This window comes from Phascolarctos cinereus, unplaced genomic scaffold, assembly GCF_003287225.1.
Source record: "Phascolarctos cinereus isolate Bilbo 61053 unplaced genomic scaffold, phaCin_HiC Scaffold_1;HRSCAF=81, whole genome shotgun sequence".
NCBI lineage: Eukaryota > Metazoa > Chordata > Mammalia > Diprotodontia > Phascolarctidae > Phascolarctos > Phascolarctos cinereus.
Window position 1 is genome coordinate 135,902,632 of NW_027555514.1, and position 16,814 is coordinate 135,919,445.

Sequence of the window (16,814 nt, forward strand, 5' to 3'; positions counted from 1 at the left end):
TTTTTGGACCTCTTTTGCCATTTGGGTTAGGCCATTTTTTAAGATGTCATTTTCTTCAGTATTTTTGGTGGTCTCCTTTAGCAAGCTGTTGACTTGTTTTTCAAGATTTTCTTGCATCACTCTCATTTCTCTTCCCAGTTTTTCCTCTACTTCTCTTACTTGCTTTTCAAAATTCTTTTTGAGCTCTTGCATGGCCTGGGACTGATTCATATTTTTCTTGGATGCTTTGGATGTAGGAGCTTTGAGTTTGTTTTCTTCTGGTCATATGTTTTGATCTTGTCACCAAAAAAAGATTCTATGGTCTGACTTTTATTGAGCAGTTTGTTCATGTTCCCAGCCAATTACTTGAATTTTAAACTCTTTGTTAATGTAGGGGGCTACCTCCAGTATGTACAATGTACTGTCCCAAGCTTTGGGGGTTTTGTGCAGCTGTTTTCAGAGATACTTCTAGGGACCAGTAAAGTTTCATTTCTTCCAAGGTGGTATGATAAGGGGCAAGGTGTTTACTCCTTTCCTGGCCTATGCTGTGCTCTATGAGTACCACAAGAAGTCTTTCCTGCCTTGTAACTGTGAGGAGGATTCACTCTCCTCCATCACTACATGCTCCACCATGCCAGCCCTCCTCCTTACCCCAGGACCGCTACCTAGAACTGTGACACAGATCCAAGCACAGGCAAAGCAAAAGAATCCTTCCTCAGCATCAGCAAAGAGATCCCTACAATCCCCCTCTGATCAGCCACTTGATTCCCCCCCAGTCTGTAGGCCAAGAGCTATGGAAGCAGCTGCCACCCTGAGGCTGTGCTGGAACTGGTTCTGAGCTTCTCTGTCACCATGATCACAGACTTTTCCTACTGACTTTCTAAGTTGTCTTTGGCATTTGTGGGTTGAGAAATCTGGAAACCACCACAGCTGCCCATGATTTAGTCCCCTGAGGCCTGCTTCAGGTTAGCTGAGGCCTGGTCTTTGCCTGTGGGGCCCACACTGAACTGTGCCTGGCACAATAGACCTTTCCAATCAACCATCCAGGTTGTCTTGGGCTGGAAATTTGTTTCACTTTGTCTTTTTGTGGGTTCTGCTGCTCTAGAATTTGTTTAGGGCCATTTTTTATAGGATTTGGAGGAGAGCTCAAGCAAGTCACTGCTTTCACTCTGCCATCTTGGCTCCACCCCTCCCATTTAGAACTTTTAAAACACAATATAAACAACCACAGTTGCTGGAAGAAGCAACTAAGATAAATGGACCAAAATAATGGAGGATTATAAACATCCATCCCTACTGTTAGCTAGGGTAAGAGACCTCAAGGCAGTCAAGGAGCAGCACATCCAGACAGTCTAGATCAGAAGTTCCCAAACTTATTTGGCCTACCTCCCCTTTTAAAAAAAATATTACTGTGTCCCTCTTGGAAATCTACTTTCCTTAACCCTTTGTCTTTTTTTAAAAAGAAATTTGCATGATTTCAAAAACATATATGTATATATTATATACGGTTTTTTAAAAAATTATGCATCTTAAATTTAATTATTTATTGTAGATTTGTGGGGTTTTTTTCCACACAATGAAATTTTGATGATGCAATATTGCATCATGTAATCTTATAGTATTGTACTGTAAACAAGTCATTACAGACATATATTCCTGCCAATCATGCTGGGCTTCCCTACAATTTGTGACATGCTAGTCTGCAAACACTTGCTTATTAAGACCTGTCAATAGACTTTACTCTTGATTGGTTATAAATTGCATTTTGTGTGTTTATTTGGAAAATAATGTAATCACTATGACTGTAACTCTGATACACAACAAATGAAACATGTACAAGCAATTTTTCAAAATTTTCTTATCTTCTCTTCTTATGCTTCCACTGCCCCCTTATTTTTATTTAATGCCCCCCAGTTGTACCTGAGGCTACTACAACCCCCCTTGGATTGGTCTAGCACCCCCAGGAGGTGGTATCACTCACTTTTGGAACCTATGGATCATTCTAGATGATCCTGGTACAGGATACTGACTACACAAATCTTGAAATTTTTATTTTAATTATTTGTCAGCTAAATTTTCCCCTTACGTTGCATTTTTAACTGCTCACCCTCTTACATCCCACCTTTTGTTTATTTGCTTCCCTCCTTTCTTTGTTTCCTCACTGCTGCCATCTTATTCTTACTTCTCATGGTTTTTATATCTTTGATGATGGTGTTGAAAAGATGGTAATGGTTTTGCTTTTGTTTTTTGAGCATTGTCATGTAGTGATTTTAGAGTTTTTTTTGAGGAAAGGTCCTGTTTTTATCAGAAAAATTTTTTGGGGGGGTCCAGACTTGTTACTTAATAAGTGAAAGGAACTTTCAGCATAAGAACTGGCTCCATGGATACAGATCAACAATTTGCTAGTGATGTGCATTTAGACAAGGGAATCTTAACATGGGATCCATTAATTAAAAAGAAACATATTTTGATAACTGTATTTTAATATAATTGGTTTCCTTTGTATACTTACATATTTTACTTTATACATTTAACAATATTTTTCTGAAAAGTTTTCCATAGGCTTCACTGGACTACCAAAAGTGTCCATGCCAGAAAAAAATATTAAGAATTCCTGTTTGTGTTGGTGCCCAAGAAGTTAAATTAGTTGCCCAGGGTCACATAACTAGTACATTTCAGAGGCAAGACATGAACCCAGGTTTCCTTGTCTTTAAAGCTGTTCCTATATCAAGTTTGCCATGATGCCAATTTTCCTCAGAAGCTATGATATTTTTTTAAAAAGAGAAATGTCAAGTATATTAGAAATGTTAAATAGCAATTCAAAAATCCAAAATTTTTATTTTAAACCTCAGCAAGTGTGTTTGATAGAGAATGCAAACTTTTACTAATTTAGAATACCACCATTGTAGAAATAAGTTCCATTTTGATTAAATAGCTAAAATTCCTATAATTATTTTGTGTTGCATCTGCCTAGTTAATACATGCATGAGAGTTATCATTTCATTAGCCTAAAATTCACTTACAGATACTATTTTTATTATTCTATCCTGTTAAGTTGGAATAAATATGCATAAATAACACTATTTGTGCATATACTTGGAAACTGTATGTTACAGTGTAAATGACTAGAAAACTGCTACTTGATTACAGCAGATTATTTAGTTGATTATGAAGATTACTAACCTTATTCCTGAAGCATAAATGATGAAACACTGTTCTTTCATCTTATTATTGAGGTTCTCCAGTACAAGTGCTTTGTTGGTCATTTTAAATTATTTTTCTTTGCTTTAAAAAGGGTTCAGTGTTAAGGAGGCATATTATGAAAAGACTACTGTGAAAACAGAAGACATCAGTAAAAGTTTCAAAGAACAAGTAAATTAAAAATGCAGTAGAATCCCTCTGATGCTTTTTCTAGGATTTACTATAATGATAATCTTTTCATGAGAATAACCAGAACCCATTTACTATCTCTTTGTTTTCTTTCTTCTGATTGCTATATATTTTGTTCTAGATTTGAATCAAGTGAACAGGCCTTTATTAATCATTTATTATGTACCACCTCTTATGCTAAGTGCTGGTGTACAAAAAAAGCAAAAAAAGCCTACCCTCCGAGTTGACTTGTTTTTCATATGTTCCTATTCTTCTATCTAATAGATATATTTTTTTTAGCATCTGTTCTTCTAGTAATCAATTATAGCTCCTCAGCTTTTTGATAGAGGGTTAGAATTTCCTCTAACAGAAACATTTCTGGTTCAAGATAGAGAGCCCTTGTCTTGGTCAGCATTGCTAGCATTGACTTTTTATAATGATTGACTTTTGCTTTAGGATTCTATGGCTGCTGGATTTTCTTTTGTAATAACTGTGGGCCAATTATGTTTGGCCCACACTTTCACTCTTTGCATATTTTCTCTTGCCTTCTTGTTCCTCAAAAGATTTTCCTGAGAAGAACTGATAAGTCAAGCAAGTTTTAAAGAGATGACATGTTTACAAACTGGAGTTACTTTTCACACATTTTTATAACTCCAAGTACCTGAATGATTATTTGAAATTTAAAAGAATCAGGGCAAAATCTTGTAATTTTGACATTTTATTTGGTGATGGAGGATTACCTCGTCCAAATTCTGTTTATAGTAGGCCTGAAAAAAAGAGGTCACTTCTATATAAGCAATTCATAATTTTAAAGTACTTAATTTCCATCTTATTCTGTCCTTAAAATAACTTTGCAGAAGGTGGTACAAGTATTTTTATCCCTAATTCAGGGAGCAGAAAACTGAGACCCAGAGAAGTCAGACAGCTAATAAATGGAAGAGCAGAGATTAAAACCTAGGTCTTTTGATGTCAAGTGCAGTGTTCTTTTCCCTAGATGATGCTGACTCACTGTAGCCAACATTATTGTGATTTGCTGTCTTGTGACCTTTTAGATTCCTTCCAAGTGCTTACCTGTGTCCATGTGTTTAATTAAGGCTATATTTACAGACCTTCATTTATAGTGAATGCCATCTTACTTATTTGCCATCAGCTACATGGTCCTTGTGTTAATATCAGTAACAGACGTAATAATCTGCTTGCTTCCTGCCCCTGCAACCTTCTAACCTCCATAGCTGAGGTCACTTAATCCTTGCTTATAAGGTTAACCCCACTATGTCACAGAGGTACTCACCACTGAGCAATATTCCCTATTGTTCACTTTTTTATGTTCCTGGCAAAAAAGAAGTCTTCAGGCCCTATCATCTCCACTGAGATTCTTTCTTATTTGTGTTCTATGTCCAGCTTCCATTCAGTACAGGCTCTGATTGAAACTGACATATCACAAGAAATTGGGACTGACTATCCTCCCTGGAGGTACAATACTAGGGCAGCACATGTTAGGTAGTTCAGAGAGAAAAATGCTGGACCCTCCTAGCTGAGTCATTGTAAGTTTCTTGGAACCTTACCAGCAATTCACTTCCTTACTCTCTCTCCTACACTGTCATGTAATTTATATGAGAGTTAGGCTGATTTGATTAAGGTAAACCAGGCTGGATAAACCACAGTTTAAATACAGAATTTCAGAGTAGGAAGGAAGCTGCATGGCCTTCTAGTCCAACAATCTATGGCTAAAAGGAATACCCACCAAAAAAATAATTGACAGACACTCAAGTATACTTTGTTTGAAGACCTTGAGTGAAGAAATAGAACCTACTACTTCTGGAGCCAGCATACTCCATTTTTGGACCATTCTACTTGAACTGAAACACACATATGCATGCACATACACACACAGCAGAGCATTTCCAAACATAAAATAAGACAGAAAAAGAGGATTGCATATGGAACTATTTCCATTTTCTAAAAAAAGGAAAAAAAGGATATAACAAATTCCACATGTTACTTTCAAAATTGTCCTGCTTGTCTGTGCTTCCCCCTGTTCTTGTGCATTATAAAACAAGTTTTCTCTCTCTCTCTCTGAGAAAAAAATCAACCTTGTAACAAATAAGCATAGTCAACCAAAATGAATATATTCAGTGATCATGTCCAAAAATATGTCTCTTTCTAGATTTTGAGACCATCACCTTTCTGTCAGGAAGTGGATAATGTGCTTCATCACTGAACCACTCTAATTGTTATTCATCTTTTCCTGACATCACCTAAATCTGTCCCATTGCAATTTTTAACTATTGTTCTTGCTTATGTGAAACAGAACAAGTCTAATCTCTATGAAAGCGTTTGAACTATGCAAAGATAGCTTTCATAACACACACAAATACATACACATATATTTAAAGCATGCTCTCTTTTTTATTCTTCCTTAAATCTCTTCCTCCTCCCTAAATGTAATAAATATAGTTTTGATGAGCATATTTCTGAATTTAAAACTTAACATCGAGCATATTTCATTAGAACCTATAGCTAAATTAAAAAAAAAACAACCTTATTTATGGTGATGAATATTGATCAAAGGTTTGGATTTCACATAGTTTCTTTATTAAAAGACTGAGTCATGCCATTGGAATAGTGAGATGTATAGTGAGAACAGTATACTTGATTGCATTATATTATAAGACCTGTCCACTGTTACTGTGTTATTTGGAAATAAACATCCACTAGTAAAAATTTGAGGGAGGGAAAGCTCAGAAAGACAATATAAATCATTTGCAAAATGTAAAAGTTCTTGCTCTCAAATGAAAAGCACTTCAAACTTAGTGTGAAGTATGTCACATTCCTGTGTGATACCCTTTCCCACTCTCCTCCATTTGTGAAAATTTTCTTTTGCTGTTTTTAAGATTGGAATTCTGTGTTTGAACTTTTCCTTCTTTATTAGGACTTTCACCTGTAAGTATTATAAAGCATATGGCATATGAATCTGGACACTTTTATTCACAGTTATGTACTGCAGCAATGAACTATGTTTGCTTACTAATCAAGAAAAAAAATTCTCAGGGCTCACATTTTTTTCTGTTTTTTCTTTTTGATTAATTAATTTATTTTTAGTTTTCAACATTCACTTCCACAAGATTTTGAGTTCCAAATTTTCTCCCCATCTCTCCCCTCCCCCAACCTCAAGATGGCTTGCATTCTAAATGTACCTTCCCCCAGTCTGCTCTCCCTTCTATCACCTCCCTCCCCCTTTTCTTATCTTCTTCCCCTTCTATTTTCCTGTAGGGCTGGATAGATTATAGAGGAACTATGTCTTTATTTTTCTTTTACCATTTTGTATAGTGTTCTTCACATGATTTTTTTCTTTTTTCTTTTTTTTAATGAATTAATTTATTTTTAGTGTTCATTTACATAATTCCACAAGATTTTGAGTTAGAAATTTTCTCCCCATCTCTTCCCTCCCTCACTCTAAGACACCATGCATTCTGAATAACCCTTCCCCCATTCTGCCCTCCCTTCTATCACCACCCTCCCTCTTATCCCTTTCCCCTTAACCCTTCTATTTTCCTATAAGGCAAGATAGATTTCTATACCCCTTTGTCTGTATATCTTATTCTCAGTTGCATGTAAAAATAATTTTTAACAATCTTTTTTAAAACTTTGAGTTCCAAATCTCTTCCTCCCTCCTTACCTATCCTTGTTGAGAAAGCAAGCAATTTAAAACAGGTTATACCTGTGTAGTTACTGCAAAACACTTCCATAATAGTCATGTTGTGAAAGACTAACTATATTTTCCTCCATCTTATCCTGCCCCTGTTTATTCTATTCTCTCCTTTGACCCTGTCCCTCCTCAGAAGTTTCTCTTCTGATTACCCCCTCTCCTAATCCTTCCTCCCTTCTATCATCTCTTCTGTCTCTTATCCCCTTACCTCCTATTTTCGTGTAGGGTAAGATAGATTTCCATACCCAATTGAGTGTGTATGTTATTTCCTCCTTAAGACAAATCCGATCAGAGTAAGGTTCACTCATTCCTTCTCCTCTCCCCCTTCTTCCCTTCTACTGTAAAAGCTTTTTCTGGCCTCTTTTATGTGATATAATTTACCCCATTCTACCTCTCCCTTTCTTCTTCTCCCAGTACAATCCTCTCTCACCCATTAATTGTATTTTTTAGATATCATTCCTTCACATTTAACTCACCCTGTGCCCTCTGTCTATATATATATATATATATATATATATATATATATATTCCCTCCAACTACCCTAGTACTGAGAAAGTTCTCATGAGTTACAAATATCATCTTTTCATGTAGGAATGTAAACAGTTCAACTTTAATAAGTCCCTTATGATTTCTATTTCCTGTTTACCTTTTTATGCTTCTCTCCAGTCTTGTATTTGAAAATCAAATTTTCTACTCAGCTCTGGTCTTTTCATCAGGAATGCTTGGAAGTCTTCTATTTCATTGAATTTTCATTTTTCCCCCTGAAGGATTATACTCAGTTTTGCTGTGTAGATGATTCTTGGTTTTAATCCTACCTCCTTTGACATCCAGAATATCATATTCCAAGCCCTCTGTTTCCTTAATGTAGAAGCTACTAAATCTTGTGTTATCCTGATTGTGTTTCCACAGTACTTGGATTGTTTCTGGCTGCTTACAATATTTTCTCCTTGACTTGAGAACTCTGAAATTTGGCTATAATATTCCTAGGAGTTTTCCTTTTGGGAGGAGGTGATTGGTAGATTCTTTCCATTTCTATTTTTTGCTCTGGTTCAAGAATATCAGGGCAGTTTTCCTTGATAATTTCTTGAAAGATGATGCCTAGACTCTTTTTTTTAACATGACTTTCAGGTAGTTGAATAATTTTTAAATTATCTCTCCTGGATCTGTTTTCCAGGTCAGTTGTTTTTCCAATGAGATATTTCACATTGTCTTCTAATTTTCCATTCTTTTGGTTTTGTATTATAATTTCTTGATTTCTCATAGAGTCATTAGCTTCCATTTGCAACACTTGTAATTTTTTTTTATATTTCTTTTTGAGAAAAGCCAGTATAAAGTGTTTTATTGCAATAATAAAACTTGAAACTCATATGTGGTGGAGGGAGAGGGGGTGGTGTCAGTTTTTCTTACCAAATCACTACACAGGACAGCAAAAGGGGGGTGAGAGTGGAGGGAGGGGTATCAGCAGTGGGGAAGCTGAGCATCAAAAACAGGAGATGTTGAAGTTGTGATGACCAGCATCAGGGCTTTTTTTTTTTTTAGAGAAAATGCAATAATTTCCTGTGACAATGACTGGGCTTTCATTGTGTTGAAAATTTCTACAAACAAATTTCTACAAGTTCTTGGAATTTAGGTAGTTGTGGAACTTTGATGACTACTAGAGATTTAAAAAGTCCTCCAAATCCATTAGAAAAGCACAAGATTGAAAAAAAAAGTCAGGCATCAACAAAATAGGTTTATATTGACCCAAGTTGTCCTATGGATAAGACACCAAGTGGCATGCACAACACTGCATCGAAAATATCTGCTTTGAAAAGGCAGAAGTTAAGAGGGGGGAGAGGAAAGAGGGTTGAATGGTTGAAGCAGCTTCTTCTCCACCTTCATTTTGGACAGGGTGACTGATATGCTCCAAGGAAATCATTTAGCATGGAGAATATGTCAGCCCTCAGTAGCAACTCGATCTGCTTTGGCTTTACAGCAGCAGCAAAAAGAAAAAAAAACACATAATGGATAAATTTCATCCAAAAAAAAATAAAGGGTGCAAAGATTTTCTCTGTCCAAATAATTCCTATTCTAAGGTTAACCCAGCTATGTGCTATTAATGCTTGATCATATACTTAATCTTAAATGTATACCCAAAAGATTTCAATTTCAATCTAAACCCCAAAAACAAAAAAGATGAAAAGTTGAGGTTTACAGTATATAGTTTAGAGACAACACATGTACAAGGAGGAAGAGTTGGAAGGAAAGCCAGGTGATAACACATTCAAGTGGGGTATATGTCTATACAATAAATAGTGGAATATCAGGGAAAAGCTCCATACAAATTCATGTGCATTCTTCTTCTTGAAGCTGAGACTCTGGACTCCTCCATGTATCCAATTCAAGAAACAGGGAGCTAGGGGAAGAAACCATTCCTGTCTTTCCATTTTTGTAAGTTCCACATCAAAGATGAGGTTAGCATTTGGTGGAATGATACCTGGGTGACCAGAGGAACCATAAGCATAGTCTGGAGAGATGGACATTTTTGCTCTCTGGACCACACTCATCTGGGCAACTCCTTCCCAGCCTCGAATCACCTCTTGCTTCCCCGTCACACACTTGAAGAGCTTATTTCTGTCACAAGAGGAATCAAACGTTTTCCCATCTTCAAGCATCCCCGTGTAGGTTCGGCCACGGTTGGGGAGAGTATGCCTGTCTCTGGGGGAGATGGTCTTTACCTGCACTCCCATCCCAGCCATCTTTGAGTGCGTTGGGGGTCACTGCTCCTTGGGGCACAGGCATGAGTCGAGGCAATGAGGGAGCTGGGTAGGTCTAATGGTGGACATGGCCTCATGCATTGCTCCCAGCAGGCTGATGGACAGACTGCTCCATTCTAATTTTTAAGGAATTCTTTTCTTCAGTGAGCTTTTGGACTTCCTTTTCCATTTGGCCAATTCTGCTTTTTAAGCCATTCTTCTCCTCATTGGCTCTTTGGACCTCTTTTCCCACGTGGGTTAGCCTATTTTTTAAGCTGTTATTTTCTTAAGTATTCTTCTGGGTCTCCTTTACCAAGCTGTTGACTCATTTTTCATGATTTTCTTGATTCACTCTCATTTTTCTTCTCAATTTTTCCTCTACTTCTCTTACTTGATTTTCAAAATCCCTTTTGAGCTCTTCTATGGTCTGATTCATATTTTTCTTGGATGCTTTGGATGCAGGAGCTTTGGTTTTGTTGTCTTCTGGTTGTCTGTTTTGATCTTTGTTGTCACCAAAGTAATATTCTATAGTCAAAGTTTTTGCCTCTGTTTGCTCATGTTCCCAGCCAATTACTTAACTTTTTGATTCTTTGTTAAGGTAGTGCCCTGCTTCCAGTGTGGAGGGTGTACTGTCCCAAGATTCAGGCTTGTTGTGCAGCTGTTTTCAGAGATACTTGTAGGGACCTGTAAATTTTCAGTTCTTCCAAGGTGGTATGATAAGGGGCGAGGTGTTTACTCTTTTCCTGGCCTGTACTCTGGTCTATAAGTAATGACAAGCACTGTTTTATGCCTTGGAACTGTGATAAGGATTCTCTTTCCATTATCATAATCTCCACCACTCCAGTGCTCCTTCTGTCCCTAGGACTGCCCCCCAGGACTGTGACTCAGATCCAAGCATGGGCAAAGCAAGAGGATCCTGCCTCTACACCAGCAAAGAGATCCCTGCAATCCCCTTTTGATCTGCCACTCGATCTCCCCACAGGCTGACAGGTCCGGAAGCAACTATTGCCACTGTGGCCACTTCCCCAGGGTTGCACTAGGGCCAGGGCTAGACTGTGCTCCTCTCTTACCCAGGTCCAACAGACCTTTCCCACTGACTTTCTAAGTTTTCTTTGGCATTTATGGGTTGAAAAGTCTCAAACCCACCACAATTTCCCATGTTTTAGTCCTCTGAGGCCTGTTGTGGGTTTCCTCTGGCCCCATCTTTGCCTCTGCAGCCCACATTGAACTGTGCTCCTCTCCCAACCAGGTGCAACAGACCTTTCCTATCAACCATCCAGGTTGTGTTGAGCTGCAAATTTGTTTCACTGTTTTTTGTGGGTTCTGCTACTCTAGAATTCGTTTAGAGTCATTTTTTATAGGTATTTGGAGGGTTTTGGGGGAGAGCTCAAGTAAGTCATTGCTTTTGCTCTGCCTTGAGGGCTCACATTTTAAATGCATATAATTTTCATGGTCACTAGAGGAATCAGGTTACTGATAAACACTGTTCTTTTTTTCCCCCTTTGAGGACTTTTTTTTTTATAGCATTGGCTTGTTGCTGGTTGGAAGATGTTTCCTAAGAGAGGTATGTCTCCAGTGGCCTGTTAGTTTGGGATCTATGGGATGTTCAAGGAAGATTAGCACCTCTGGTATGAGGGCTTGCTGAGCCCTTTTCAGGGCTTTTCATCTATCTTTGGGGTCTATCTAACACTCAACTCTCGACACTGCTTCCAAAAATTTGTAGCATGTGCAGCCACCACACCCTAGCAAACTGTCTTGGTAGATTGGCTAAACCAGGCTGAAGGTAACTCATGGGCCTCAAACCTGTCTGTGAGCTATGAGAGTGTCTACTCCAAGCATATGAAGACTTCCCCCAGTAGAATGGGTGAATGACAAAAATATGCTCCAATGGCCATGAAAGTGGCTGAAGTAGACACTGTGAAGTGCCTAGAGTTTGGTCAGACATTGACAATGCCAGGGTCATCCACTGTATCTGGGGCTATTGCCAGTTGTCTTGAATTTTGTCTTGCTATTGGACCTCTGTGTCTCTGGGTGAGAGAGTGAGGATGATGACTTTGTGCAGCTTTGCCTCACTTGAATCCAATTCAAACATGAGTTGACATCATCCCATAGTCCTCTTTGAAAACAAAGAACAAACAACAATAGCAACAGTTTGGTAGTTTAAAACTCGTAAAAGCTCAAGTAACAGAAAATTTCTGAATGTTTCTTATTTTTTATGCACATTCATCCACTCAACATTTATTACTATCTACTAAGTACAATGTATTATGCTTTAATACATAAAAAGAGAAATAAAACATTTTGCCTGACCTCAAGGAATCCAGTTTAGTAAGGGACATAAGGCACATATAGAGAGACAGACACACACAAAAACACACATGTGCAGTGCACCTACACATACAAACTTTAAGTGGATTGTGTCCATGAAGATGATTTTTAAATCTATGAGGGGAAGATATCTACCAAATTCTTTAGAAAAAATGTGGTGAATGGCATTTGGGTTCTCAGACCAGCCTATAAAAACCCACTTGATGCCCACTAATAATAGCCTGCATTTATGTAATGCCTTAAGGTTTACAAAGCCTTATAACAGTTCTATGGAGTAGCTAGATTAAATGACTTACCCGTGGTCACACAGCTAGTATCTGTGGCAGAATTTGAACTCAGGTCTTAGCACTGTATCCCTTGAGCTGCCTAACTTCCTGTAGTATGCTTTTAGTACTGTAGCACTTAACCTCTGGTCATGTGATGATACTTCTTTATGGGAAATGTTGTTATAAATTGAGAACCTTCTTTGGAGATGTCAAGAACACATCTCCTAGTACTATACAAGTTGAAGGTGGATTCACCCACCTACACACTTTAAGTGGGTGGGCTGTGGGGATTTAGGGCAGCTCCAGCTGACTGCAGAGTGGGGACTAAAGGCACCAAAGTGGTATGGGGGAAGGACCTTTGGTGATGGTGGTAGGAAACACAGTTGGTCAGAAGTCTCCTAGTGGAAATCTTCACTTTTTTTTTTTAGTCCTGCCAACTCAGCTCCTTGGTCACCCTTTTCTTTTTCTTCATGAGTCCTGGAGATTGGTCTGTCTTTCTTCCATTCAACTGGTAGAATTGTTTGCTTCCAATCAAACATTCTCTCTTGCCCAAGTTCACTATGAAAAAGAATATGGTCTTCTTTTTTAAGAGATCCATGTACTTTGGATGTTTGTGAATAAAGGGGAGAGGGAGAAATAGAATCAACAGTTCCTCTTCTACATCCCCCATAACTTTCCACATAAGCAAGGAAAGGCAAAGTCGCATGTAGTTATCAATGTAGTGTAGTTCTACACTGAGCAAGTAAAATAAAATCCATTTACATTTCAGAGGAAAACCAAGCTAAGGCTATCCTGAGAATTTCATTGCCAGAGCTAGGGTGCCAAGGTAGAAAGAACAGTGCTTTTAGATGAAATATGAAGAGGTGAGGTAGAGAGGATTGGGTTGTTAAAAGAAATCTTGCTGTGAGTCTTGACTTGGTCAATAAAGTGAACTAAGGAAAAGAAAGGTAAAAGTATTTTATTAGCACACAGTGGCAGTAAGCAGTTGGGTGAAGTAGGTGTGGATTTCAAACTGCTTGCTGCCTTTAGAGACAGGAGTAAATGACTTCCATGTAAGGGCAAAAGCATGTTTATTTGTACATGAATCATGAGGAGATTGGTTATGTGCTGCCTCAGCTCCTCCTCCATGTCTAAGTACTCATGTGCAGGGTATTTCTGGACCACCATCCCTTGCAGGTTGGCTGCACATATACCCAAAGCCTAAGTAAAGCTTACACATGAAGTCTCTCACACTGATACCGCACAAGTGGCTGACTTTGCACAAGGTCAAGACTAATAAGATCGCTCCTTTTCTGGAGGAGCCAACTGTAGGGGATAAAAGGGAAAAAAATCTGGGGGCCTGCTGCACCACCTTCCCATCTCCCCTGCCCTTGCCAGTCCTGTTATCACAGATTTTGCCTGTGACTAGCCCTGGGATAAAGTGAAAAATCAACTTTTTTTCCCTATTCAGAATTTACTTCCCTTTGGTGAATGGATAGATAGGTATTTCTAGAGCTAATCTAATTGGGGCTACATTAGAAGTTTATGGAACATATGACAGCACTATTCTATAGAGTTTATAGACTGCCTACATGAAGTACTCAAGGTTGTTGACCATGACTTAAATTAAGAAGATTCCCATTCAATCTCTTCCCTCTCTACCCATGAGGGAGCAAAATTAGAAAGGGCTGGCAAGTGTGCTTTGCCATGCATTTTGCTACTATAAATTATTTTTAAATCTGAAATATTTTCTGAGTTTGTCTTTAGTGTCATAGAAAACAACATAAAAAATAGATGGCATAGCACCCCAGCAGCTTACAAGACAGTTTCACAAAATTGCAGAATTTCAAAGTTGGAAGATAACCTCAAAGGTTGTCTAGTTCAAGCCCCTCATGTGATATGAGGAAACTGAGGCTCACAGAGGTCAAATGACTTAACTAAAGACATTTTGGCAGTAATCACTAGAGAAAGACTTGAGTCAAGGTCCTCAGAATCCAAAGCCACTGCCTTTTCCAAAACTGAATTTGAAATAAAATTAGATTTATAGAAATATGATTTTCAAGCTGCTTTTCAGGAGCACATATATCAATTAATTTATATCTCTACTACAAAGTTTAGGGAATTTTGTTCTCTGCATATTACTAGATTGAGTACATCTGTTCCAGTTGTTTATTTTTTTGAAAACATCTTTAAAAGCAACAGAAGGACAATGTTCTTTATATGTGAAGGTTATTGAACTTTTGGATTCAGGCCATTTTTGCCTTGTTGTGAAAATAGTTGATGTAAATTGGAACTGTTTTCATAGAGACTGAACTAATGAAATCTAAGACTAGGGAAAATACATCTTTTGAGTCTGAGCAGTGCAGATTTAATAAGTATGCTAAAATTGTTCTTGTATTACCAAGGCATGTGGAAAATGATAAATGAGATCCTTATGACATAATCCATTGAAACGGAATGTTAAATCTCATGTGTAGGTGATATAAAAATAATTAGTAAAGGTGTTTTAGTTCTCTGGCTGAAAGATGTTGTCATTGAAAGTAAATTAGCTTCTTTAAGGAATTAATGTTAAAATGGTTTATAGGTAATATAGTATTGGGGCTTGTCATGCAAGTTTACTGTTTTCTGAATTCAAATGGCTGAGGCTGCTCACAATGTTGTTTTATTAAAATCATTTAGAATCCTTGGAAAAACATTCACATTTTATTAATGTTGTATGTGTCAACCAATAAACAGTCTAATTTTAAAAATTACTATTCCTTATAAAGCTTGAGTGAAATTTCTTACTTTAAGAGAAATGCAATCTAAAACTATTCTGAAGTTATCCTCATTCCAGGTAGATTAGATTACTGGCAATTTAGAGGTCTGTGTTCGTCTTCACGTATATACATCACTACCATTTATGTCAACTGGAATTACACATGTGTGCACAAGGGAGAAAGAGCTGAGTCATTTTTTCCTTATCTCTTTAATTCAAAATATTTAGAAAGTGATAATCAGTATAATACTAACTACCTATTATGTGCCAGGCACTGATGCCGGAGAAACAAGGACAAAAACAAAACAAACCCAGTCTCTGTCCTCCAGGAACTTATAAGGGAAACAATATGTAAAAAGATACATTAAGTACAAAATATATACAAGATTAATCCATAGAAATTTCTAAGAGTAGGGAAGGAGTTAGTGGTGGTTGTGAGGTTAAGGAAAAGTCTTATATAGAAGGTGACATGAAGTGAGCTTTGAAGGGCATTCTTAGCAGTAGAGATGAGGAGGGAGTGTGTCTAAGGCATTGGGGTCAGCTTCTGTGTGTAAAGGCACAGACACAGGAGATGGGATGTTATGTGGGAAGAAAGACAAGTAGGGCATTTTGGCTGGAATTAGAATGCATGAAGGGAAGTAAATAATACATAATAAGTAGAAAGTAGGCTGGAACCAGGCTGTGAAGGGCTTCCAAAGCCAAATAGAGAAGTTTGTAGTCAATCCTATAGAGAATCGCTGTAGTTTTTTTGAGCAGGGAAATGATATGAGTAGACATATACTTAATAGATGTCACTTTGTAAGCTGTGTGGAAAATAAATAAAAGGGAGAAATAGGAGACAGAGAGACCAATTAAAAGGCTATTACAAAAGGTGAGAAGTGATAAGGGCCTGAACTATAGACTGGCAGTTCTATGTGTGGAGAACAGATGATAGATATGGGTTTTCTTTTGAAAGGGTAGAATGCAAGATTTGGCATTTGACTGGACATATTGGGTGAATGAGAATGAGGAGTCGAAGATGACCCTGAGGCTTTGTTAACTTGGGAGTCTAGGAGGAGGATGGTACCCTCAATATAAATTGGAAGTTTGAAATATAGGTGGGTTTGTGGAAAAAGTTGAATTCTGTTTTGTGCATGTTGAATTTGAGAGGTCAAGAGGAAAACTAAGAGAGAGAATACCGTCATAAAAATACATAACAAAGAATATATTAGAGTGGTCAACAAGGTCAAATGCTATGCTATGGATAGGCCTGTCACTTTAGAGCTGGAAGACATCTTACTAGCTATCTAGTCCAGTTCTTGTATTTTGCCTCATTAAACGCCTGAGCTCCAGAACAGTTAAGAGATCTGCCCATGATCACACAGTTTTAAGTGACAGAGGCATGATTTAAATAAACATGTCATGACTCCAGAAGCAGTGATATTTCCATCATACCACATTCACTGGGACCTTGTTTTCCTCTCCTGTAAAATAAGGACACATGAACAAATGCTTGTTGACAACTTATGAAGTGAAATATGGAATCATTCAATTAACATGATTTATAGGTGTTGTTGGTATTATTCTTACTGCTGCACTGTTCAGGTAGCTATACCTATTTAGTTATCAAAGATGGTTCCTATTTTTCCACATCAAATGTAAGTTTGATGACTATTGGAGAGGATCCAACATTCATAGTCAAGAGAGAACA

The 16,814-nt window shown here is 37.7% G+C and overlaps 1 protein-coding gene across 1 annotated transcript in view; it reads right to left on the reverse strand.

Annotated features, from left to right (window-relative positions):
• Nucleotides 1-9,787, reverse strand: part of LOC110206939 (uncharacterized) — a 47,981-nt gene extending 38,194 nt beyond the window's left edge. Inside the window, exon 1 of the mRNA XM_020984461.1 lies at nucleotides 9,468-9,787. Within this exon, the coding sequence (XP_020840120.1) occupies nucleotides 9,468-9,787 (320 nt within the window). The remainder of the gene's footprint in view (nucleotides 1-9,467) is intronic.
• Nucleotides 9,788-16,814: the final 7,027 nt, after the last annotated feature.